Source organism: Ictidomys tridecemlineatus, chromosome 5, assembly GCF_052094955.1.
Source record: "Ictidomys tridecemlineatus isolate mIctTri1 chromosome 5, mIctTri1.hap1, whole genome shotgun sequence".
In the NCBI taxonomy this organism is placed as follows: Eukaryota; Metazoa; Chordata; class Mammalia; order Rodentia; family Sciuridae; genus Ictidomys; species Ictidomys tridecemlineatus.
Genome location: NC_135481.1, coordinates 185,372,162 through 185,396,312, shown reverse-complemented (window position 1 = coordinate 185,396,312; position 24,151 = coordinate 185,372,162). Strand labels below are relative to the sequence as shown.

The 24,151-nt window shown below is 48.9% G+C and overlaps 1 protein-coding gene and 1 long non-coding RNA gene across 4 annotated transcripts in view; one reads left to right on the top strand and one right to left on the bottom strand.

Moving 5' to 3' along the window:
• Window positions 1-8,820: 8,820 nt before the first annotated feature.
• Window positions 8,821-19,688, bottom strand: LOC110598341 (uncharacterized). The gene is made up of 3 exons (XR_013439720.1): window positions 19,424-19,688; window positions 9,925-10,246; window positions 8,821-8,930 (listed from the first exon to the last, which is right to left on the bottom strand). It is a non-coding gene; the product is annotated as an uncharacterized LOC110598341 (long non-coding RNA).
• Ptprt (protein tyrosine phosphatase receptor type T) overlaps window positions 19,521-24,151 on the top strand; it is a 1,029,624-nt gene continuing 1,024,993 nt past the window's right edge. The window contains exon 1 of one of the 3 annotated variants that reach the window (XM_078051815.1): window positions 19,521-20,024. In XM_078051815.1, the coding sequence (XP_077907941.1) occupies window positions 19,937-20,024 (88 nt within the window). In that variant the 5' untranslated portion in view covers window positions 19,521-19,936. The remainder of the gene's footprint in view (window positions 20,025-24,151) is intronic. The other 2 variants (XM_078051813.1, XM_078051814.1) reach the window with 2 other exon arrangements.

The following is a 24,151-nucleotide window of genomic DNA, read 5'->3' as shown; positions in this document are numbered from 1 at the left end:
CATTTGTTGGTCCCCAAATATTTCTGTTGCCTTCTTTTGGGCACACAGGAGTGTGTTTTCCTACCTCCTTGAATGAAGATAACCTTGGAAACTTTTGTAGCCAGTGAGATGTGAGCAGAGTGACTTGTATCATCTTCAGGTGGGAATCTTCAAGAGCCAGTATGGAATTCTCTGTGTCCTTTTTTCCCACTTTGGCAATTGTCGGGGAACAAAGATGGATCCTCCCACAGCCTGGGTCCCTGAGTGGTGACAAGATGGAGCAGAGACCCAATATTTCCACATCAGGTATGCAGCATAAGCAGGACATCAATTTCTGTTGTTCCAAGGAGATTTGGGGGTTGTCACACAGCACAACCCAGCCTCTCTTGACGGATACAGTATATGATTCATCTTCCGGACCCTTCAAAACCTATCAGGTGGGGCTGGGGATGTGGCTTTAGTGGTAGAGCACTTGCTTAGCATGTGTGAGGCACTGGGTTCAATTCTCAGCACCTTATAAAAGTAAGTAAATAAAGATATTGTTTAATAAATAAATAAACAAATAAAGTCTAATAGGTGTTTTCAAGTAGAAAAGCCCAAGGTCTACTGTTGAAGGAAGTGTATTAATGAGCTCCATTTCTTGAAGCCACCACCATTCTGGGACTGAGATGGTGGGAAGGGCACATGGGCAGCCTGGAGTCGAGAATTTGCAGGAGTAAATCTACCGGGATGAGATCAAGCCAGCGCCGCTCGCCCACCTCTGCATTGGTATTAGAGATGGTCAAGGACGTCGTTGCAGTTTGGGAACTGAAAGAATCTCCTCCTCATACAGTTCTCCTTCCCTCCCTCCCTCCTTTCTTTAAAATTTAGTTCTATCCGTTGGTTGAACATGGCACGTCTGTATGAAGAGCAGGAAGAAACCAGCCACACGATTTTTAATTTCTTTAAGGTATGAATAAAGAACAGAGAACTTTGCCCTAAGAAAAAAAATAAATTTGTATTTTGAAAACATTAATCTTGCGGCCAGCAGAGGCAGTTTTGATCAGATCTTCCATTCTTCAATTTCTCATCCTCTAGAGCTCAAATTTCACCCCAAAAGCAAAGTGGATACGATTTCCTAATGACAAACTAAATCGAATATTAGATTTTTATATCTTGCCTTCCCCCCCCCCCCACTTTCTAGGGTTATTTCCTGCTATCATGGTCCAGGATCTTCAAAATATCTTGAAGAAAAAAAAAATTTTTTTTTCATCAGTGCCTGCAACAAATGAATCACACGGACAATTTGCTACACTGGGCTTTTTCTTTTTGTGTGAAGGTAAGAAATCCTGAGTAGGGAAGCTCGAACTTCACCTGCCTGTGGTTCTGAAATTACTCATCCAGACACGAAACAAAATTGAAAAATCAGAGAGATCTAGTTTAAAAGAAAAAGAATAGTTGATGGCTTGGGAACCAAGTAAGTACTCATTTTGGTTTTTGTGCTGCTGGATGAAGATACTTGGATCAAAAGAGGACTTGGAAGCATCAAGGGATTGACAGGCAGGGCTAAAAGACTTGGGTAAAGTGTTTATCAGACCAAGAAAAGAGAAAAAGGGCCTGAGTCTGGAGTGGCAGCAGTAGCCCTCAGCCCCGAGAGCCTGCATTTCCCCCTCTTGCCATAACAAACTCATTGACAAGAACTGTCATTGACTGCGCTTTATCTTCCGTGTGCTACTAAGAGGGCGCATTCCCAGTGCATCCTACGTACATCGAGGTTTGCTTCCTGACCTGGGAGATCAATTCTCTGTCAAACGGAGCTGGCTGATGGATCACCTCGTGGCTGCCACGGCATTGAAAATCACATCAAATACCTTCTCACACATGCTCGGAAGCTCACACCGGAATCTCCAAAGAGGAGGATGTGCATGGATCTGGGAGAATGGATACCCGTCCACACAGCCCGCCAACAAGCACGTGGCTGGCGCTCTGTGCTTGCTTAGGGTCGTCCTCCCGGTGGGGACAGCAGTGTTTGGCTAATAGCACAGATTTGAGCACTCAGTGGCTGAGTTTGAAGCCAGGATCTGCTGCTTTCCAATCTGTGACCTCAGGCAAATTGCTCAACCTCTCTTTGATTCCGTTTTCCTGGCTGCAAAATGTGGGCGATCATAATGATATCTTCTTCCCTCTTAGGACAGAGTCTTCATCTGGATTCCCCGAGGGAAGACCCTGAGACATGGATTTAAGAGCCATGGTTAATTGGGAGGTGAAGCTAGAGGGAGGCAGGAAAGAGAGAGGCCGATAAATGATGAGTTAATGAGCAAGTCACCACTGTCGGTGACGGGAGCTTAGTCCTGCTGGGGAAATCTGGGACTGTTACTCTGCCTCACAGTAAAATCCTCTGGCAGGGTGAAGGAGCCGGGGTATTTATACACCACCCCCATCCATCCCTATCTGAGAGCTGCTGTTGTGTGTGTGTGTGTGTGTGTGTGTGTGTGTGTGTGCGCGCGCGCATGTGAACACGTGAATGTCTCTGTAGGAAAGAGGTGGTAGTTCCCCGGCATTTGTGGCTTGCCCTGCAAAGCGGAAGAGAAAGTCCACGGGCAAAGCCACGCAGGAGCCGGAAGGTGAGCAGCAGGCAGTGAGGCCGCAGGGTGTGCTCAGGGCGACTACAGACTGTCGGGGAGGTTCAGTGAATCAATGATTGTGGAATATTTAGAAAAGTCCCTGTCATAAAGTAAACACTTCTTAAGGAGCTTGACAAACACGGAGGCCAGATCTCTGTTCTTTGGGATGTTGTGTTTTTTTTTTTAGGCTGGATTTTATTTTTGTTTTTAAATTTCTCCCTCCCTCTCTCTCTCTCTCTCTCTCTCTCTCTCTCTCTTAGATAACGAACCACTCTTAGGACTCCAGTGCTTTCCTGGTGGCCAGAGGCCTTCCAGGTCTCCTTGAGGACGGTTGTGTCAATGTGAGGTGGGCGTCCTGACAGTTGTCTCCATCAGAGGGAATATCATCACGTCACGGCTAGTGTGACAAATACCTGCCTCTCTGTTGGACAAGCCAACCCATGACCAGCATGAGACCAGCAAGCCTCTCATTCCATTCTGGAGATCTCAACCTAGCTATGCTATGCTGCTGTAACAAATAGGCCCAGAACCTTAGCAGCTTCACAGAATTCAATACCAGTCTATAAATACCCAGGCTGTATGAATACCCCGGCTCCGTCACCCTTCACCCTTCTCTCCACCCAGGCTGGACCATGAACTCACTGAAGACAGGGATGGGCTGGAGAAAATGAAGTCACCAGTGCATCCTCTTAGCACAGGGCACAGCACAAAAAGCCTCATGCTTATGGTTTTCCCTTTATTTGAAATCCTGGCTTCCTCCTATTGAAGGCTTCTCTGTTCAAATGCCCTTCCTCATTGAAGCTTTGCTTGTTCTCTAAACCTGAAAGAATCCCTCTCCCCTAACTTCTTGACACTTAGTGTGTCCCCACAATGCTACACGTTCTGCCATGCCTAATGGTAACTGGGTCCATGTGTCACTCTCCCCTCAAGTCCCTCCCATGGTTTCCAATCATAGGAAACTCTCCAGGGCCTTGCCTGCCTTTGAGACTCTGGGCTGAGCCTCCCCGGGGATCCCACCTGCCACTTCCTCTTCTCCTGCTCTCTTCCAGCCACAGTGGCCACACACTGTTCCTTGCACGTGCTCCTCATGGCCTCAGCTCAGGCTCTTTGCGCCCACTGCTCCCCTATGAGTAGAATCTACTTTCCGCTTTCTAAATCACGTGCTCCATTGATTCAGATTGCTGCTCAAATATCATCGCCTCCGACGGGCCTCAGACAGGCCACTGTGTCTTAAAAAGCACACGTGACCACATTCACACGCTCTGTTTCTTTCCACATCTCACTTTATTTGCTTGTCCTGCCTACGGCCTCTACCCACAGGCATGCAAACTGCACAAGGACAAGCACCTTATTTTAACTATTGTGGTCTCTTCAGCTTCTTCCTCAGAGACCGGAACTAACAGGAGCTCAGAAAATGGCTGTCAAATAAATGCGCGAGAAGTATTGTCCCACGTTAGAAACGGGGTACCTGAACCCTATAGCACTCATCATAACTGTGCCAAGTGACAGAGCTACCTGGGTGCCGTTTATATCACATCTGCATCTGGACAACTCTTGGCCAGGTTCAGGCTGCTATACCGAGGTATTTCAGACTAGATTGCTTAGGAACAACAGAAATTCGTTTCTTACCGTTTTTTGGATCTGAGCTCAGTTGCCAGCATGGTCAGGGTCCAGTGAGGGCCTCTTCTGGATTGCAGACTGCCAACTTCTCCTTGAAGCCTCAGGCTTTCTGGCCTCCTCCTCCTCCTCCTCTTCTTCTTCTTTTTTTAAATACTTTTATTTATTTGTTTATGTATGTATGCATGTATTTATTTATTTATGTGGTGCTTAGGATTGAATCCAGGGCCTCGCACGTGCTAGGCGAGTGCTCTACCGCTGAGCCACAACCCAGCCCTCTGGCCTCTTCTTATCCAGGCATTGATCCCACTCAAGGGGCTCCACTCTCATGACCTGATTACCTCCCAAGGCTCTACCTCCAAAAGCTGTCATATTGGAATTAAAGTTTTGACATGAACTTGGGGGCCACCAGAACTCCGTTCACTGTGAGATGCCTCACTTTCCACCTTTATGGCAATAATTTCTACCTGGAGGGAAACAGGCCCAGAGAGGGTATGTGACTGGTCCAAGGTCGTGGAGCTGGGGGTGGTGGGGGTGACAGAACAGGGATTTGAACCAGTCGTTCAGCTGCAGGGCTCTCTGCTTTTACACTTTATCTAGGAGTCATCTCGAAGGCAGGTTTGCTGGAGGAACCAGCCAGAGAACAAATTGGAAAGCTCTTTGTCAACTGTCCCAAAGTTGAGTGAGAATTTCTCACATGAGAAATGTGTGTGGGATCCCCACCCCTTGAACTTGGACAAAGCTAGGGGTGAGTTCAGGAGCTATGTTGGAGGCAATTGCTCCAGTGGGAAAGCCACTGAGCTCACCCAGGACACTGGGTATTCCATGTGAAGGTCTCATTGCCAGGTCTGCAGAGATGGTTCATATGGAGGCTCTGGGCATGACTTGTTAGTTCTGCTTCCAGAATATTCTGACATCGCCATCCAAATAGAACATCTATTTGGGCTACCATCTGGGCGAGACATCCTTGCCTGAGCTAAGTCCTTAAAGGCAGAACCTGTGTTCTCTGCAGTACCTCACACAGGGTCACAGGCACATATGAAATGTTCAGTAGATGCTCCATGAACAGGTGTGGCTCTTTGCACCCCCAAACAGGTATTCATGTTAGACTTGTGTTCCCTATAGTACTAGTCTTCCCTATGCTCATCCACCTGACACAGTGTTCAACCCTTTTTCCAAATCCAAATATGGAATTAATGCCCTTCCAGGCTCATGAACTTTCTCTGGAATTTCACTGTCCAAAGAAAAAATTTCAATGATTCTATAGTTAAAAAGAAAAACCAAAAACCAAAGCCTTACACAGCCAAAGAATGTCAGCCCCAGACAGAGGCCCAGGGACCATCTTCCGTGTCTCTGACAAATCTCCCCCACCCCTACTTTTATAGAGTTCTGAAAAGGGAAAAATGAATGAACCAGGGATGCAGTGGAGGAAGGCCTGGCACCCAGGTCTCCTGATGGCCAGTCCAGTGGTCTCCTGTGAGCACAGTAAGACAGGAAAACGTGAATACAAAGTCACCAAGAGCAGCTTCCTGTTTGAAGGTGGCTGAATTCTCTCTCCACTCTGTCATGGTAACCATTTTCATAGTTTCATCCACCTTTGGCCTCTGATCCATGAACTAGATAATTAATCAGGCTTTTGAATAATTAGAACTATTAAAAATGCCTCTGTACCTGCCAAAATTGCTCCAGCAATTAGTGCCTTATCAAGAAGCGGGTTCCAAGGACTGGAAGACATTTCCGATGGATAGAGAGCATTTTCACTGGAGGGTTTGTGGATTCAGAAGTCGAGGCTGGAGTGTGGTCTACACAGCAAATAGCACCAATTCTTATCTCTGAAATCTCCATAGAACCTCCTCTCATTCTAATGGTAGATACAATATGCCTCATTCATTGCTTTCAGAGACTTCAATAAAATGTAATCATTAATTAAAATATTGGATGGACTTCTCAATTCAACATCCACTTTTCCACACATAAACTCTCCCAGGGGCAAAAGAAATATTAGTGCTTTTTTTTGGGGGGGGTACCACCAGGTCCTTCCTAACCCAGTCAACACCTGTGCTGAGCTCTAAGCCAGAATGTTCTGTACCCAGAGCTTTGCCACTGACTTCCTTGTAGTACCTCCCGGTGGATGGATTTATTTAAAATCCAGCTCCAGGTGTGAAGGCTGCAGACTTCACGTGGATTCATGGAGCTCTGTGGAACTCTGGTGGACATTCTCGGGAAGCTGGGTGCAAAACAAGGACCACTGAGTCCAGGCTGATGGACTGAGGTTCTCTGTCCAGCATGAAAAAAGTCCCTCGCATTTTCCTCTCTCTCATTTTCTGAGATGGGGATTGTAATGCATGCTTGCCAGGCTGGGAAGAGTGAGTGAGATATCGATATCACACCTAATAGGTGATTATGTGTGTCCGGGGACCTTCACAGGGATTTCCCTCCAACCTCTGCCAGCTGCAAGGGGATCACATTCCATTGTGGTTTGACCGTGTGGACTGACGGCTTCTATTTGTGAGTTTGCTAAAGGTTGACCCTAGTCATTGTCATTTAACTAGGAGATGGTTCATTACCAAAGGTACTTTTTATGGTTGGAGCACCCAACTCTCAGCTAAATCCAATGATGGAAATGGCCCCTGCAGCTGATGTGGGCTTCCCTGAACACGCCCCCTGATTTGTATTAACCACGAAGACCTCATGACTTCTGCATCTTCTTCAGCTGGAATCCTTGTCCCTTCCTCGCCCCCACATCCTGTCATTGCTACCTCTTAAATATTTCTTGGAGATCTCCCCTTGGTCTCAATGTTATTGTTTGGATGTGAGGTGTCCCCCAAAGCTCATGCGTGAGACAATGCAAGACCTTTCAGAGGTGAAATGATTGGGTTAAGGGAGCCTTAACCCAGTCAGTAAATTAATTCCCTGACGGGGATTAACCGAGTGGTAACTGAAGGCAGGTGGCCTGTGTTTGGAGGCCATGGCACGGGGGATGTGGCTTTGGGGTATATATTTTGTGTCTGGCGAATGGAGCCTCTCTCTCTCTGCTTCCTGATCATCCTGTGAGCTGCTTCTCTCCACCACACTCTTCCACCCTGATGTTCTGCCTCATCTTGAGCGCCAAGGAATGGAGCCCACTGTCCATGGATGGAGCCCTCTGAAACCGTGAGCCCCCAAGTAAACTTTTCCCCTTCTAAAATTGTCTTGTCAGGTCTTTTAGTCACAGTAGCGAAACAGCTGATTAAAATACCCCACAAGTGCTGCCCTGGTCAAGTCTTATAATCTCTTACCTGAATGCATGACAGGATATAACAAATTAATATATATTAATAATAAAAATAAAAGAAACTCCCTTTTGGGGCACGGCATATGTTAGGTGGCGTCACATAGTGGTGAAATGTGGAATGGCAACCCATCTCTACCGGCACATAAAAATATCCAGGAAAAAGCCGGGGCAGGAAAGCAGAGCTCTTGGAGCTGTGAGTGTAGGGAGAGGGCAATTTAGAAACCTCTGCACTAGTGTATATCATGCTCTGTTGTAATGATCTGTCCTTTGTGTGACTTTCTCATTGGAAGGTAAGCTCCTTGAAGCCATCACAGGGTCTTAATTTCCTCACACTAGATGTGAGATGGGCACATGGTAGATGATCAAGAATAATTTGTTAAAATAAATATGGGTAAGATTCTCATCAGATGCTGGGATGCCATCAGAAGTAAACTTGGTTGACTCTGGGAGGAGCCACACTAGCTACTGTGGGATCAGACCAGCTGGGGTGGGGTGGGTGATTAGACATAACTAGTATGGGGTGATGTTGGGGGTAAAGTTCAGCATACAGTGGCTTAGGACTGAGGCAGTGGTTCAGACACAAGGGTGTGAGGCAGGATCCTTTCCCAGATCTAGAAAACAAGAGCTTAGTCAGAAGGGTCAAGACAAAGGTGTTGGCTGCCTTTCGGGGCCAGAATCAAAACTTTCACGGGACCAGCAATCAGACTGATCTGAGAGCAAGTCATCAGTACTACCCAACCAGGGCCCCTTCAAGGCCCTCCCAACCAAGGACAGGGCTGGTCACAGCATCTGGGGAAGGAGTGGTGATATGGGTGTCACCCAGCAGGGGCACGTTGTTTCAGATGGGAATGATGTTTGTAGGACCGTGTGAGGGAGACGATATTTTATAGTAGTTAAGAACACAGGCTCTGGAGTCAGACAACTTGGGGGCTGAATGAGATTGCTGTTCTGGGTGTTGGTTTTCACATCTGATACGTAGAGACAAGAATGCCTGTCACATAGACTTGTTGTAAAGATAATATGCCAGAAGATGCTTATATGATGTGTGGCATATGATAAATGATCAATAAACGGTAGCTTTTAACTACAGCTATCATTACCAAGCTGGGTAAGTGTGTTAGTATAAGGGAGGAAAAGAGTAACTTAGCAGTTGATGACATGGAAGTGGCAAGTAATACCCAATTTCCTCTTCTAACATTTTTGGCAGTTTGAGTCTAGTATCCAGCACAGTTTTGGTGGGCAGCTACCCTGGTACAAAGCTCAGAAGAATCACGGCTTTGAGTACCTCTTTCTGGGAACCAATCAGGATAGTCCAGCTTACACAGCTATAATAAACAGCCCCCGAAATTGCCGTGGCTTAAAACAAAGGTTTATTTATCAGCTCACACTGTGTGCCCATTATGAATTGGCAAGACACTCTCTGCTCCATGTCTTCTTCATCCTGGGACCAAGGCTGCCTGAAAAAGAAAAGAGAGAATAGCATGTCACTCACTGCCTGTGAAGCTTCTGCCTAGAGGCAACGTGTGCCACTCTTGTTCTCCTTTTGGTGGCCAAATCAAGTCACCTGGTCACACTGAATTCCAAGGGGATAGGGAAGTGTCATAGAGCAATGCCTCTAGAAAAAAGAATGGGAAATACCCAGTGAACAAGACGAATGGCCACTGCATTCTCTAAATTTCCCCATTTAGTCCTCCAGGAGAACAGGCTCACTCTGACTTGGGGATACCATTTGTTGTTGTTGTTGTTTACTGCACCTATCCCCGATTGATTCTCAGAACCAACATAGTCTCTCTGACCACAGGGAGGAGTACATGACTCAGGTTAGGTAGATCATGGCATTTTGTCACTCAACCATCATCACGGATTCAAAGGATGGACACGTGACCAATCAGGATCCTTCAAATTGGCAGTGGGAGAGGAAAGCCCATTTTTCCCTGAATCTGGAGTTGGGAAGCCATGAGCATGCCTTCAGCCTCACTCTCAGCTCCTTGGTGAGAAGATCTGGGGGGAAAGAACTGATGACCTGAGCAAGGGACGTAGAGGCTGAGCCCTCCTGAAGGCTGACAACCCTTCCCATCTGGGCTGCTCCTGAGCTCACGGCCTCCAGGTCCCACACCCAGCCTTTTCCTGCTCCGCTCTGTGTTCCGAGGGGCTGACCCCTGGAGCTCTAGTTCCCTAGGCTTTTCATCTGGCTTCCAGTGGTGTGGCCCAAACCAGGCACTGACTAGGTGCTGGGAGGTCCAAGAAAAGGAGAAGCAAGGGGATTTCCTGTCCTTTTTGTGTTGGGGATTTCTCCAGCCACAAAGGAATATCCTCATGGGCTTCAGCTTCCCTGCACACACCTGTCAAGGTCTAGCTTCTGTGTATTAATGTACTCCTGGGCTTCCAGGCCTTTGTCCCTCTGTTTTAGGGCTGGGATTAGCTTCTTGCTCTTACAGACTTCTGAGTTACCTTCCTTCTCTCAACTCCTTCATCATCTGTGTAGCCAATTTCCTGCATCAAATGCCTCCGTGGTCAATACTTGAAGCAGTTTCTAGGTTCGACCCCGAGTGATCAACTGCTATTGGATTAGGTGAGCCAACACATTTTCTCCTTAGCTTACGCGAAGTGGAGACCATTTCTGTTGCTTTCGACCTGGAGAATCTGGACCAATGTAGTAGTCAATAGGAAACCAGTAGCTACCAGCTCCTGTGCATTTACTAGATGCCAGGTATTGTGCTCAGCACTTTGCTTTCATGATGGAATCCAGGGGGTAGAGCTTGTGAGCTCCATTCTATAGATGAGAAAGTGAAAAATACAAACAGGTTAAGTAGTTTTAATCCCAATCAGCTTTCTTTTCTTTAAATGAATCTCATCCAGAGTCAACTGCTCCATTAAGGAAGGAAGGGATTCCCCCAGGTATGTTGAGGCTCAGGGGTAGCAAGACCAGAAAGGAGGTGAGGAATGACAAAAAGCAGGTACATGTGCTATCTTGTGACATGGCCCGGAAGCTTCACATCCTTCTCCCAGGATGGAGTGTAATGAGGGGAAAGAGCTCCATGGAAATGAGCTTCGGCCACCTCTGCTGTGATTCAAGTCAAGTTCTTGCTACTAATTGCACACACACTTCGCTAAAGGTAGTAAATAGGAATCATTCACGCGTCCTTAGAGACGGCGGCGCCATTCGGTATTCATGGCAAATGTATCACCGAGCTTCATAAGAGAATCATTTTAAAACAAAGCTTGGTCAGCTGTTTAATAATTTACTGATAGTGACAGCAGGGGGAATATCTAATAACCAGTGAGATTGGCTTTCAAATGGAAAATAAATTCATGTTAGAAAGGTTAGAGGAGGGAAAAAAGGGAAAGGGGAGAGGCATTATTAGCAACAAGGAAATATTTAACATTTGTCAATGGCTGATTACTTTGAATCCTATCAGAGTTGAGAAGTTTGATTATTAAGAGCTTGCAAAATTCCAGGCATTTCACTTAAAAACAATCAGGGGCCGTTAGTGTTCTTCTCCTAGGAAACAAGAAGTCTACAGGGGTCTGGTCTCCTGAAGCAGGGGGTTTGACTCCACGTGGGCACTGGGATAGCATCATCTTTGTCAATTTGAGGACTGTTTAGGGGATATATGATGTCCATGATCATCTGTCCATGGTTCCTAGGGTAGGTACAGACTAAGAAAAAACAAAATGAGACCAAACTACAAGTGTACGTTCTCCTGCTCTCGGGAAAACATATCCCAGAACTTATTACATGGGATCTGGCTTCTGGGTAAACCGAACCCTATTTATTTTTGCTTACTGGCCAAGCTCTATTGAAATGTCTGTAAAACAAAAAGGGTTTTGAGATGGATGGACTTGAAGTTCCCTGATGATTCTGGTATTGTTGGTCCAGGATTGGGAGACACAATTACAGTGACACTAACATGTACAGGAGTGGTTGAAAGGAATATGAAATCTAAAGCCAATACTGATCACAAATTGTCAGACCTCCCTGTGCCTCAGTTTCCTTATCTATACGTGAGAATCATAGGGTTGGTGATGCACATGAGGCCTGTAGCTGCTCACGGCTCAGAGTCAGCGCTCAAAATCTCTGAGTTCAAACACTCCAGAGGTAGAAGCAAAACCAAAGTGAAAAAATCCCCAGAATCATCAATCTTTAAGCTTCAAGGGCAGACAGGGCTGTACTGTGTTGTGGGTAAAGGATTTCCCTTGCACCTTCCCCATACCCGTCAGCCCCTCCTGCAAGCACAGGCACATTCTGTCCTCAAACCGACCCCAAATTGTGCCACTCTGGAGAGTGGCATCCAGGTACAACAGATGCTGTGTTCCCAGGTGGTGTTTTCTGTGGTTTTCCATGCCAGGTTTGTACCCTCCATTCTTCACATTCATTTCAACAAACTCTCATCCTGCCTTAAGTTTATAACATTTTTTTTGGCTTGTAGAAATAATGACTTGTCAACATGAGAATGGCCTGGATAAATGTGTGCAGTCTGGACCATTATGCCCCTGAATAATCTGTGGGCTCCAGGGTCCTCTGCCATCTCCCCAGCTCTGTTCTGTGGAGGGGTGAAGGGGATTCTGGGGGCTGATGCTCACTGCTAGGAATTTGGTGAAATGTTCTTCTATGGAGTGTCATAAGATACTTCTTAAGCAGATATTGTTTTCAGAAACTTAAGGAACTAGGAGTATTTATGCCACTGGATTAGCTATGGCATTTCTGGCTGATTGGAAATGTTTTGAGAACAGCATTTGTGCTTTGATGAAGACGAAAGGGAGGCTGTGTATACAAAACACAGGGTCTACGTGGGTGTTAGGTGAGAGGAGGAGGAGATAGGTAGAGGACAGAACTTGGCTAACTGGTTAGGTCTCCTGTCCACTTACTGAAGGGCCTCAGCAATGTTCTGTCTCCTAAGTGAGGCGGACAGATAATACTGGACTGGGTAAAACCACTGGGAAGAAATACTCCTCGCGACTCCATTCTGTCTTTGTAGGATTGTCAGTTGTGGTGACCGTCCTCATCGGAGAGAAGTGAACAATGACCTCAGCTGGCCAATTAGAGTACCTATCCCTTCCCTTCCTGAACCAAATCGATTAGTTCAGGAAATGGAATGTGAACCAGATCAGCCCCTCTGTGTCTTTACTGGGTCTTTCTCTGGATGGAGTTGGGGAGGATGCTGCAGAAGGTCTCATCTTTTACTGAGGGTGCTAAGATGGGAGAACTGTATATGGTGTCATTATCCAATTTTTCTGACTACTGATGGAAATGCAGCTGAGATGTGGAGGGGGGGGGGGTTAGGAAAGAAGGGGTGGAAGGGGAGGGAGAGGCCGACCCCATCCACCTGGAGGCGGCTCTGCACCTCTGGCAGACAGGCCACTAAAGGCTCCAAGCCCTCTGTGGCGAATCCACAGTGATGAGCCCATCACTACTACGTCTCTTCCTACACCCCCAAGAGCCTTTTTTTTTTTGGTTCCTCTCTTAGGACTGGGTCTCCCCATAGCTCTTAACAAATGGGTTACCTCCCTTCTGTTTGAAAAGAACTCATCCTGGATGAGACAAAAAAAATTGACCTTCATCTTAAGCAACATTTCCTGAGTGCCTGATGTATGCCATACTGGGGCTTGGCTTTGGGAACACGAGGTTTTGTAAGACAGTCCGGGCACCCTCAAGACTACCACCTTTGTGGAGAATGAAGATCTGCAAATGATACAAATGGAAAGGAACTCAGTCTTCATCCAGGCCACTACAGTCCAGCCCGTGGACACTGCCCAAAGTCCAGCCTTGATGGATAATGGCTTAGATGCCTGGATGTGGACAAGGAAGGGTATGGATTTTGAACCTGGCATTCCTGTCAAAGTCCCGGAGGGAGACAAGGGTGAGTTGTCCTGAGTGGCTTGGAGAAAAGAGCGTGTATGAATGGAGTGTGGCCAACGGAATGCCCTTCTTTCCTTCTTTACCTAGTGAGGACTTCCCTGGGCTGGAACTAAGGAGAATTAGGGAGGGGATCGGCATAGAAGGGAAGGCTGGGCACAGCCAGTGGAGGGTCTTGTTGGATAAGGACTGTGGACTTTATGCCATGGGTAGTGGGGCATCAATGTGGGCTCTAAGTGAGTGATAGGTTGTGGAGTGAGTATCATAAATACTCTGGCTTCTGTGTGTGAAAAGGGGTTGAATAGGATGATTCTGGAGGCAGCCAGGAGTTGAAGGTGGAGTTCAGGTCATTTCAGGGCACGGGGAGGAGCAATGGTTCACCTCATCTCACAGTAATGAGTCCATTCTGACTTGGAACCTTCTAGAATCCATTTTGGAGTGAGGGATTGGGAGAAGGGCTGAGAGTCTTGGGGGGACCTCAGTGCTGAAAAAGCATGTGTCCCACTTCCAGGCACTAGGTGACTGCAAGAATAGTGGCTTTTCTCTTTCTCAGAGAAGCCACTTTGCTGGAAGCAAGGAGCAAAGGGTGGGGCCTTATGTCAATCATATTTGACGTCTGTCATTCCAACTGCGACACTAACACCATCCTATTCCCAGTGTGCACTGGTGTGATCTCTCAGTGTGGGTCGATTGTGAATTTGTCTGGGATGGGGTTACTTTAACTTGACATTCCAAGAGGCGTGCAAACATCCATGGGGGTGTGCTTGCTACACATCACTTAGTTTCTTTTTTTAATTAAAAGAAACAGCTGCTCGACAGATTCCACTTGGGCAAGAGGCAGTCCTCGCATTAAATTCAGGATACTCCAGACACTGAGGTCCACTTGCCAATCGTTTGGACCATGGGCTGGTGTTTTGGCCCAAGGAGGAGCAGCTGGCCGTCCCTGCCGAGCTGCGTTCCAGGTGTCTAGGAGAGATGGCCTGGAGCCAAGGCTGGAGTGGCATGGTGAAACTAAGACTTGGAGTAGGAAGAAAGGACAGGAAATAATCTCCCGAATGGTGCAGGCCCTATTCTAGGTGTTTACATCCATTAACTCACTTAATTCCCACATCAGCTCACTGAGGTGGGGATAATCACTCCAATTTCACAGATGGGGAAACAGATTTGGAGAGGGAAAGTGGCTAGTTTGTGGTCATTTGGGTGGTGAATGGAAGTGCAAGGAATGGGCAGGCACAAACCCCTCTAGAATAGGGGTGTTTCCAAAATGGAGCACGGCAGGGAAGAGGAACCAGGTGTCGTGGGCCTGAAAAATCACATACAAATAGGACCAGAAAGGGAGTTAGGAGTTGGAACATCTACTGGGAGCACATTCAACATCCAAATGCAGGTCACTTGAAAATGCGTCCAGGCTCTTTCTGTGTGTCCCAGAGAGAAGAGCCAGCTTTGAAGGGAAGGAAGTCCAGAGCAGTAGTGTTAGTTCAGCATAACCACCGAAAATGGATTCCTTTGTCAAGTCCTGCTTTTGGACAGAGCAATATTATTGGATAATGCATGCCTTTATAGAACAAAATGGCTGGATCATGAGGTTAAACTGGAAACATACTTATGATTTCTAAGTTGCATTTGGGTTATTTATATTTGCGGGTCTTGACAGACAGCATTAATGCATATTAATATTCCTGCCATCAAAACATTACTCAAGCCAGAACTTCTGGCTCTGGAAAGAGTGAGCAGTGTGCACACAGTGACTCTGCTAATAGAAAGGTTAACTTGTATTTCTGAATTATTGATGGTTGCTTGTTACTAATTTTTTTTTCCTCAGAAAGGAGGAAATTATTAATGAAGAGATCATTGCCAATGTGTCTGACATCTATTAATGGTTTCATCTTGCGACCAGATTAAAAGAGACAGCTGGTCCATGAATTTATGCGCAGCGGCTGCTTCAATGTGCTAACAACGCGGCGGAGGGCGGGGCACACAGGCGGCGGGGGGCGGGGCCTGGGCATCGCGGGTAGCTCTCTGCCAGGGCACAGCCTCTGTGGAAGCCCTGTCAAGGCTTTGCTGCAAAGGGATTAGGCAGTGGATGGGTTATCACTCTCCTGACATTTCCTTCAAACTCTTTTGTTACCCAGGGGGAGCCCATTAACACTCTTCCTGTGCCAGTCACTTGTTGGCACATCCTGGGTGTCTTAGAACAGGGGTTTTCCATGCATCAGGATCACTTGGATACCAGGCTGGCTAAGACAGATTCCTGGGTCCCAAGTCCAGCATTTCTGATTCACCAGGATGGAATTGGGGCCTGAGAACTTGTATTCCCAGGTGATGCTGATACTCCTGGTCCAGGGACCGCACTTTGAGAATCAGTTTTAGACCAATGGTTGTCAGATTGTGCTCTGAGACTTTCTGTAGAGGAGGGATCAGTAAACATTTTCTGTAAAGGGCAAGGCAGTACATTTTTCAGCCAGATTTATAGGCCAGATGAAGTCTGTAGTTCAGAGAGCAGCCCCAACAGGCAATATGTGAATAAACAGGTTGTATTATAAAAAGACCCTTATTTATAAAATGGGTAGTGGACCAGATTTGGTGCATAGGCTGTAGTTTGCTGACCCCTGCCCTAGAGCAGCCCTAACAGAACTTTCTGAAAAAAGCAATATGCAAAATAACGTGCTTGTTCAGTACATACAACTTTATAAGGTAGGTGTGGGCCAGATGAGGCGCAGAAGTTTACTGACCTCTGTTCTAGAGTAGCATGAACAGTTTTCTGTGATGATGGAAATGTTCCATAGTTGTGCTGTCTGATATGGCGGCCACTGACTACAAGGGGCCACTAAGTAATTAAAATATGGTTCGAGCGACTAAGGGCTGAAATGCTAAATTTTAAGTGGTTTGTGGTTATCTGTGCCTCAGCAGGAAGACAGAAGGCTCCAATGGAGCAGCCACCCTGTGGCATATGAAGTGACCCTTGTCAGCTCCCTACACAAGCCTCTGTCTTCCTTGGGTCTCAGTCTCTTCTTGTATGAGATGGAGATCAAACAACAGCCTTGTTACCAGCCTTTCCCCAGGGTTAAGTGAGCCACCTTGGTCTTCCTCTGGTGCTCCACTCCCCACTGGAGGGCTGACCAGCACTGGGGCAGGTGGGGCAGGTGGGGCAGGGAGACGGAGGCCAGAGCCATGTCCTCTGCCTGCTTCTCTTTGTCCAGTCTCCCCACCAGACTGTAAGCTCCATGAGGGCAAAGGTCCCATCTTTTGTTGCAGCTGCAAACCCACAGCCCTGGCACATGATAGGCAGACTGGCATCACACCTGAGAGGAACACTCTGTGTTTTGGGCTTCAAAATTGCTTCGATAAAGAGATCCACAGCTAAACCTCACTCCTGTCTTGCTTCCCAGAACTGAGAGGGAAGCCAAGATGCAGACAGGGAAACTGAGCCCCAGAGAGGTCCTGCCAAATGTCTCATGGGGTTAAGGGCAGTTTGTTCCCAGGTGGTGCTGATAAGAGGACAAGAGGCCTGCTGGTTGGGCATCACTGGAAGAGGATGTGCCATGCCGCCTCTCCAGCCATCCCAAAGCCATTCCAGGGCCCCAAGCCCTTCCTTAAGCATTGATGCTGAGCCCAGTCCTGAGCCAGAGGCCAAGATGAAGTCATGGTGCAGCTCCCTGGGCTCAGGAGGGCAGAAGAGCACCTGGGATGCTTGTGCAGGAGGGTGTGAGATGCTGTTGGATCTCTGTGACTCCCTTCCCTTGAGAAGCCATCAGAGCAGCTGTGCTTGAGGAGCCCTGGCCTTGTGCCAGCCCTCTCTCTCCCTTCATCCCCCAAACCTCTTTGCCTAGAAGCCCTATGTGAAATGCCCAGGTGCCCTTTGGGAACTCGGTTCTGTAGAGCAGACCAATGAAGAGATGACAACTCGTAGTGGCCAGTGCAGGGGTCTTGGCAACACACTATGGGCAGGACGGGGCTGCTGGCCAAAGTTTCAAAAAGTATCCTTAAGGACCCTGAGTTTACCAGGGAAAAAGGATGCAGGACGGGCCTTCCAGGTAGAGGGCTGGCAGGTGTAAAAGCATGGTGGTGAGGCTGGATGCCAGAGCCCTGCCAGCAGCAGGTGGGAACCCATACTCCTGAGGAGTAGGGAGGGGAGGAAAACAGAAAGCATGAAGGTAATGGTTCATGACCACGTACCTGGGAAGGTAAGGCCAGGTGCCCCACCAGGTCCTGTTTTACCAACTTGGTCACCACTGAAATGGACTTTTCTCAGGGCTATGGATCCTATTCAGATCTGGAACCTTCCCCTGCAGTGATGCAGCATCCCTGGCGTGTGGGCGTAGGAGGGTGGGGAGGGCATATGCTGGGGAGATGCTGTGAGGACTGCTATTTTATACTTTTTCCAGAAAGTCAGAGAGGGAATGAACTGGCAGGAGCCCTAGGAGCTGGGACAAGTTACAACAGCAACACCAAGCTCCTTAGTGGCTTTTCTGCCTGGTTAAGCCCTGGGATCAGCTATGCCTGGGATTGCAGCTTCCTGGCTGGGGTCAGGCCTTTTCTCAGAGGCTATCTAACAACTGCCCAAGGTAGGGCCTGGGGGAGGGTTTAATGGAGCAAAGATCTGGCAGTGTAGCTCTGAGCAGAAGGCATCTTCCCATTCCCTTGGTCTCCAAGGGCCAATCATTGCCATGTCCCTGGAGCCCTGGAGAATAGCACAGAAGCTGGCACATAGTTAAGTGCACCATCAATATTTGCAAAATTATGAAGAATCTCCAAGGCAGCATGTAAAAGGTCCAACTCTTAGGCTTCCCCCATCAAACTGTAGTATTCCAGTTTCCAGGGGCAGGAGGCTGGGAAGCGGGACTGGGGACAGGGTCAGGGAGTTCTTTGCCCAGGCAAGTGTGGGAGGCACTGGCTAGTCCAACAGGCTAATCAAGCGCCTCTCTTTATAAAAGTGGGAGTTGTGGTGGTGGGGGAGTCCAGAGAGGACAGCTGATGCTTGGGAGAATTTACCTGGGGTTACCATTGTGGGGTGGGGAAGCAACTGGACCTCTGGTTCCACATCACCTAGAGGGAACTGGGGTAGGAGAGAGGCCCTATGGGCCATAGCAATTCCAGCACAGAGCCCAGGTACCCCACTTCTGCAAACCCTGGCCATGCCTTTCACGTGACTCCCCACAGTCCACCCAGTCCAATCTTTGAGACCCCAACAAAGATGGGAGGAGGTGCTGCCATTGAAAAGAAGGAGCTTTGGCCAAGTGACAAAGTATTCACCAAGTGGGAATCCCTTGAGCATTTCTGGGTGTCCCTATCCCTTCTTTTACATCCCAGGCTCACATCCAAGACCCCGTGGCACCCAGTCTCCTCCATGGGATCCTTGCCCCAGAACATCAGAGGAACTGCCTGGGTCAGCCCCTGGGATCAGCTATGCCTGGGACTGGTGGTGGTGGGGGGTGTCAACGGAGACTCTGAGCTAAGGTTTGAGGCTTTCAGTTCCAACCAGGTCTTTGTTCAGATCCAGAAGAAAAAGGAAAAAGAGCTAGCGGTTCAGTCTCTTAAGAAAGGGAGGGGGAAGGCGGCCAGAGAGAGAGAGAGAGAGAGAGAGAGAGAGAGAGAGAGAGAGAGAGAGAGAGATGCCTCATGCCCTGTGTACTCCCCCATCCCCGCCTCGGGTGGGGGGGGGGGAGAGAGAGAGAGAGAGAGAGAGAGAGAGAGAGAGAGAGAGAGAGAGAGAGAGAGAGATATGAGGGGTGAACAAGGGTGATGGGGGGAGGCTGGGCGTCTGACGAAGTGGCGGTGGAGGGGGTGGGATTGCAGTGAGGTCAGGGTTAGTGATGCGCCCCAGGAGGGGGTAGGGTGGTGGTGGGGGAGAAACAATCTTAGATGAAATTCTCATCTCAGGGTGTGCCCCAGACCCTCCCCAGCGGCAGCCTGCCCCAGCAGCTTTGGGCAGAACGCCCCCATAACCCCCGCACCTCACCTGGCCGCTCATCGGGAATTGAGAGGCTGCTCCCTGTCTCCCTTCTCTCCCCATTGCCCCCCATTCACCAGTACCCCAACCCGAGTTCAAACCGCTGCTTGCTTTCTCCCTCCCCCCCCCCGCCGCCCCCGTACCTGCGCCCCCGCAGGACAGACGATGCTTGGCTGCGTGGCGAGGCGCGGGGCGAAGAGGCGAGGACCCTGCCGGTCGTGTGGGTGCGAGGGTGAGGCGGGTACGCGCGTGACTGTGCGAGCCGCCCGGAGCCGGCCAGCCTGGAGAGAGTGCGTGGGGGAGCCCGCGTGTGCCTGCCGCGGGCGTGTGCCAGGCGCGGGCGTGCGCGCGAGGGTGTGTGCGCGGTCCAGGCGGAGCGCCCAGGCGGGCGGGAGGCGACGGCGGCGTTAGGACTCGGGGGACACCGCCCCCCGGCCCCCGCGTCCCGCCCCCGCCCAGCCTCCCGCCTCAGTTCGCGCCGCGCCTCGGCTCGGAGCGCAGCGGCGCCGGCTCCCGGAGCCCGATTAGAGCCAGCTGGGGCGCCCAGCGGCGCGCACAGCCTGCGGCCGCGCCGGCGATGCGGGGCCGCCCCGCGCCCGCCCCAGTCCCGGCCCCGGCCCCCGCGGGAAGGGGCTGAGCCGCCCGCCGCCGCCCGGATGGCGAGCCTCGCCGCGCTCGCCCTCAGCCTGCTCCTGCGGCTGCAGCTGCTGCCGCTGCCCGGCGCCCGGGCGCAGAGCGCCGCAGGTGAGTGCGCCCGCCCGGCTCCCCTCTTCTTCCCCGATGCGCCCGGGCCCCCGCCGCGGGCCTTCCGCTGAGAAAGTTCTGCGATCTCTCCGAGGACGCTGGGCCCAGTGGCCCGAGCTCGGGTCCCAGCTGCGAGACGCGGGCCGCGGTGTGCGGGAGCGTCCTGAACAGCGTGCTCGGCCCCGCGCGTCCCTCGGCAGCTCGCGTTTCGCCAAGTTCCTCGCTTTACTTTCCTGCCGGCCCCCGGGGCTGGAGTAACTTTCCGCGGTTGCTGCGAATATTTCCACTTGCTGCCTCCCACTTGTCGGAATCTGTCACTCGAGTATTTGAGGCCGCGGCGAGATGAGAAGCGGCATTGGCGCCCCGGGGAGAATATTCTCTCCCTGGCAGCTCGTTGGGCAGTGCGCGCTTTAACTGGGGAGGACAGGTCCCTAGCAGGCCGAGGCTGCCAGGGTGGTGGCTTTTCTTTTCTCCTAGGAGACACACAGTAAGCCCCCCGTCTTTTTCAAAACATGCGGCACTCCTTAGCTTGTCCCCAAGCAAGCCACTCAAGGTACCCATGGGAGTGTTTGCATTCATGACTGAAACAATAGTGCCTCCACCTTACCCCGTGCCTTTTATTCGGAGTAATGGGTACCCCCTGTTAAGGCCCTTCAAGTGGAGTGGCTTTAACCTGTGAGCTTGTCTGCGCCTGAAAAGTTCATATTTGGGTTCAGACCCTAGGAGGTAGGGGAGAAGTAGTTCCCCAGTGTGGGAGTTTTCGCTGGTGTGCTCCTAAGGCTAAGTTGACATGTGCAAAGAGACTTCCACGGATGGGGTCTTACCCATGACCAAATCCCACTGCAGTCAGCTTCCATCCATAGTCCCTGACGAGCAGGCAGTCGAGGGTAGGAGAGATGGGAGGAGGTGATGCAGGTGTACCAAGTTCAGAAATCACCTTGAAGTTTCTTAGCACCCTTTGGCTTTGGTGTGACCATGCTCAGCTGAGGTAGCTGGGACCACAGGGGCCGGTGGAGCTAATCAAGCAGGACCTAGGAAGAGATTCTTTTGGAATGCTAAGCAACAGCTGTGCCGGTGTATTATGGGGAGGGGCGGGGTGGGGGAGAAGATGAACCTGAGGGAAGTGTAGCGTCTTTAAACAGCCCGCTTTTGAGATTAAGAACTACTGTAGTGACATTCCACTGGAAACGCTTTAGTGTCCTTCTCTAAAATGGAAACTGAACATCAGACTTCTGTGAAGGGGCAGCCTATTTCCGTGGCTGGGAAGCAGGGCCAGGAAGACGCTCCTTGTGTGTGAAGCTGAAAGGCCGGATTAGCAAGGGAGAGCAGAGAGACAGCCCCAACACCATTCCAAAGATGGTGCACAGCCCCTGGTTTCCTCATTTTGGGATTTGTGTTAAGTATACTAAGGGAGGTTAGGGAAGGAGGATGCTGGGGCAGTCCCGAGGACCTGGGTATGTTTCGTGACTCAGATTTTACTGTCCTCCAAGGCTTGGCTGGCCAATCACACATCAGTAATAGTTACGGTCCCGCGGCAAAACCAGAGATCAAGCGTATTCCACCACGGGTCTCACAGTTCTTGGGTCGCCAGCTCTAAAACCCGTGCGGGCTCGGGAAGCTGTCCAGGGGCTGAACGCACGAGTGTTCCGGATGCTACCGCCAGGTGGTGCTCGCCCACAACTGTTAAAATGCAAATCTAGGTGCTTTCATCTCAGGAATAGAACTTCTTTTCAATTTTTAAATGAGTAATGTGTTTATTCAGCAGCCTTTTGTTAAAACATTTAGAGAAGTGTGAGGAGCAAGCACCTTTTCTTTGTTTGCTCTTCGGAACACATGGGGGAAGAAAAGCAATTGTGGAGTACAGTTTGGGAAGAAATCTACTGTTAAGGCGCCATATGTTTCTTTTGGGTTACCTGAGCTGGGCGCCTTCTGCAAACCTACTATATATTTAGCAAGTGCCTGCGTTTGTTCCCAGGGCTCCTTAAAGGAGCGGGATTAGCCTGCGTTGGGGATTTGGTGCATTCTAAACCTTATTCATTTGTAGAAATGGGGATTTTCTGTGTATAACTCTATTCTCCTTCTTGGTTTTTAATGCTAACTAAAATCTCTTAAATTAGATTTTTTTTCCGGGTTTCTGGATAAACGTCTGTTTTTGTAGATACAGAAATGTTGACTTTTTTAAAAAATGGACTTGTTTTGTTTCTAAACACAGTCTTGTTGGAATCTAAATCTTACCACAAATATGATGAATAGGTTGATTTCCTTTAAAGTATCTTATTTGAAACTTTTGGCAAGTCTGGGTAAATAATGCATTTTAAAACTCAGTGGTGTGTTTTTCATATTGCTTTGATCTGAAGAGTCCCAGTCTCGAAAGCAATTTCAATTTGTAAGCTTACATCCAAGACATAGTTGGGATGATAGGTTTCGCTGTAACATGTTGGTCACGGTATCCAAAAGTCAGAAGCAGAAGCTTGTCATCAAAAGGCAATTTCCTTTTTTACTCTAACATGTGTTTCATGAGCCACGGCAATTTTTGTAAGGAATGATAAAACAAAACAAAAAAACCCCAAACAAACAAACAAACAGAAACACTTAAAAACAGCGTGTTAACAGTGTGGCAAAACATGATTTGGAGTGAGGGAAGGGGGAGGCAGTTAAACAGATAAGGGGATAATTAGTCCATTTACTAGTGGGTTTCAGAATCTGTATATTGAAGACATCGCCGGATCTTAAAGGGGACCGACTGAGGTTGCAGTTGTTAGCAATGTAGCTGTTTAACTGGGTAATCACTGGCGGATACCTCTGGGGAACCGTTAGCAGTACAGTCAAATTTTACTTTCTCTTCTGGATTGCTTGATTTGTTTCCTAATAGAAGAACAATTAATGCGCAGTCCTGGCTTGGACTCTGTTCCCGCAACAGTCACAGACACAGTAATGCAGAGCATCTTCTTGCGTTACCACCCATTATCTTTCTCCTCTATTTTAATTCCTCCTCGCTTGTCCTCACTACATACAGCTCCTGCAGCCTCCAGGCTGCCAGCTGAGACGGAGTCGCCTGTAGTAGTGTAACTGTCACCTTTCAGAGCCATGATCAGAGGACATTACAGCATCATTCTTTCAAGCACGGGATACTCCCATGACTCTCTGACAGTGTGTTGCTGTGGAAACTAGAGCGAGGCTGCGTTGGCAGTGGTCCTTGATAAATATTTATTGATGATGATGAAGAGATAGTGGAGTCTCAGGGCGACCGGGATGGGGGAATTTAGCTTAGAGGCAGTGGGGTTTAGAGAAAAGAGCGTTGGAGTCTGAAGCCCTTGGTTTCAATCCTGCTTCTGCCTCTGACTCACCGTGCCAGTTTGGGCAAGCCATTGATCTTCCCGGGTCCCCAGCTTCTCATCTGTAAAGTGAGGATAATTAGAGCTGCCTCGCTGGCTTCTGTGAAGACTGACTAAGATGATGTGCACAGAGAGAATGGAAGACTGTCCCGTGCCGAGTAGGCTCTTTGTACCAGAGGGGAGCCTTGTCTGACACTGGCCTTGGCATTGGTGCATGTACCTGGGCCGGGGCCATCAGTGTTAAGGGTGGCTGGATTTTGCTGGTGATTTTTAGTTTTTCTCCTTTTGGGAGGACTCGATTCTCTGTAATTGCTTTTAGAGAAATTTCCATTGAAAATTTCCAACAGATGAGAAAGTTTGGCCATTCAGGGGTTTAGATAGACAATGTTTAGTTTTAAGAATTTAAATTTTTAAAAAAGGATTTCTTATTGGTGCCCTGTACCTCTTCAGAATAGTGGGACTTGTTGTCGTCTCATACATGCACACAATATGACAACATATATATTTTATTTTTATTTTAAATTTTTTATGTGGTGCCGGGGATTAAACCCAGTGCGTCATACGTGCTAGGCAAGTGTTTTACCACTGAGCCATAACCCCAGCCCAATATGACAATATATTATGGTCCATTTTGCTCTTGTTAACTTTTGGATTAGGACTTTTTTTTTTTTTTTTTAAAACACAACTGGTTATGCGTCGTAACACAACAGCGCTTGGGTATGTCCTCTTTGCTTTCCTGCCACCCTCCTGCACACTTTCTTTCTTGCTTTCAGGTTCTGTGCCAGGCCCATT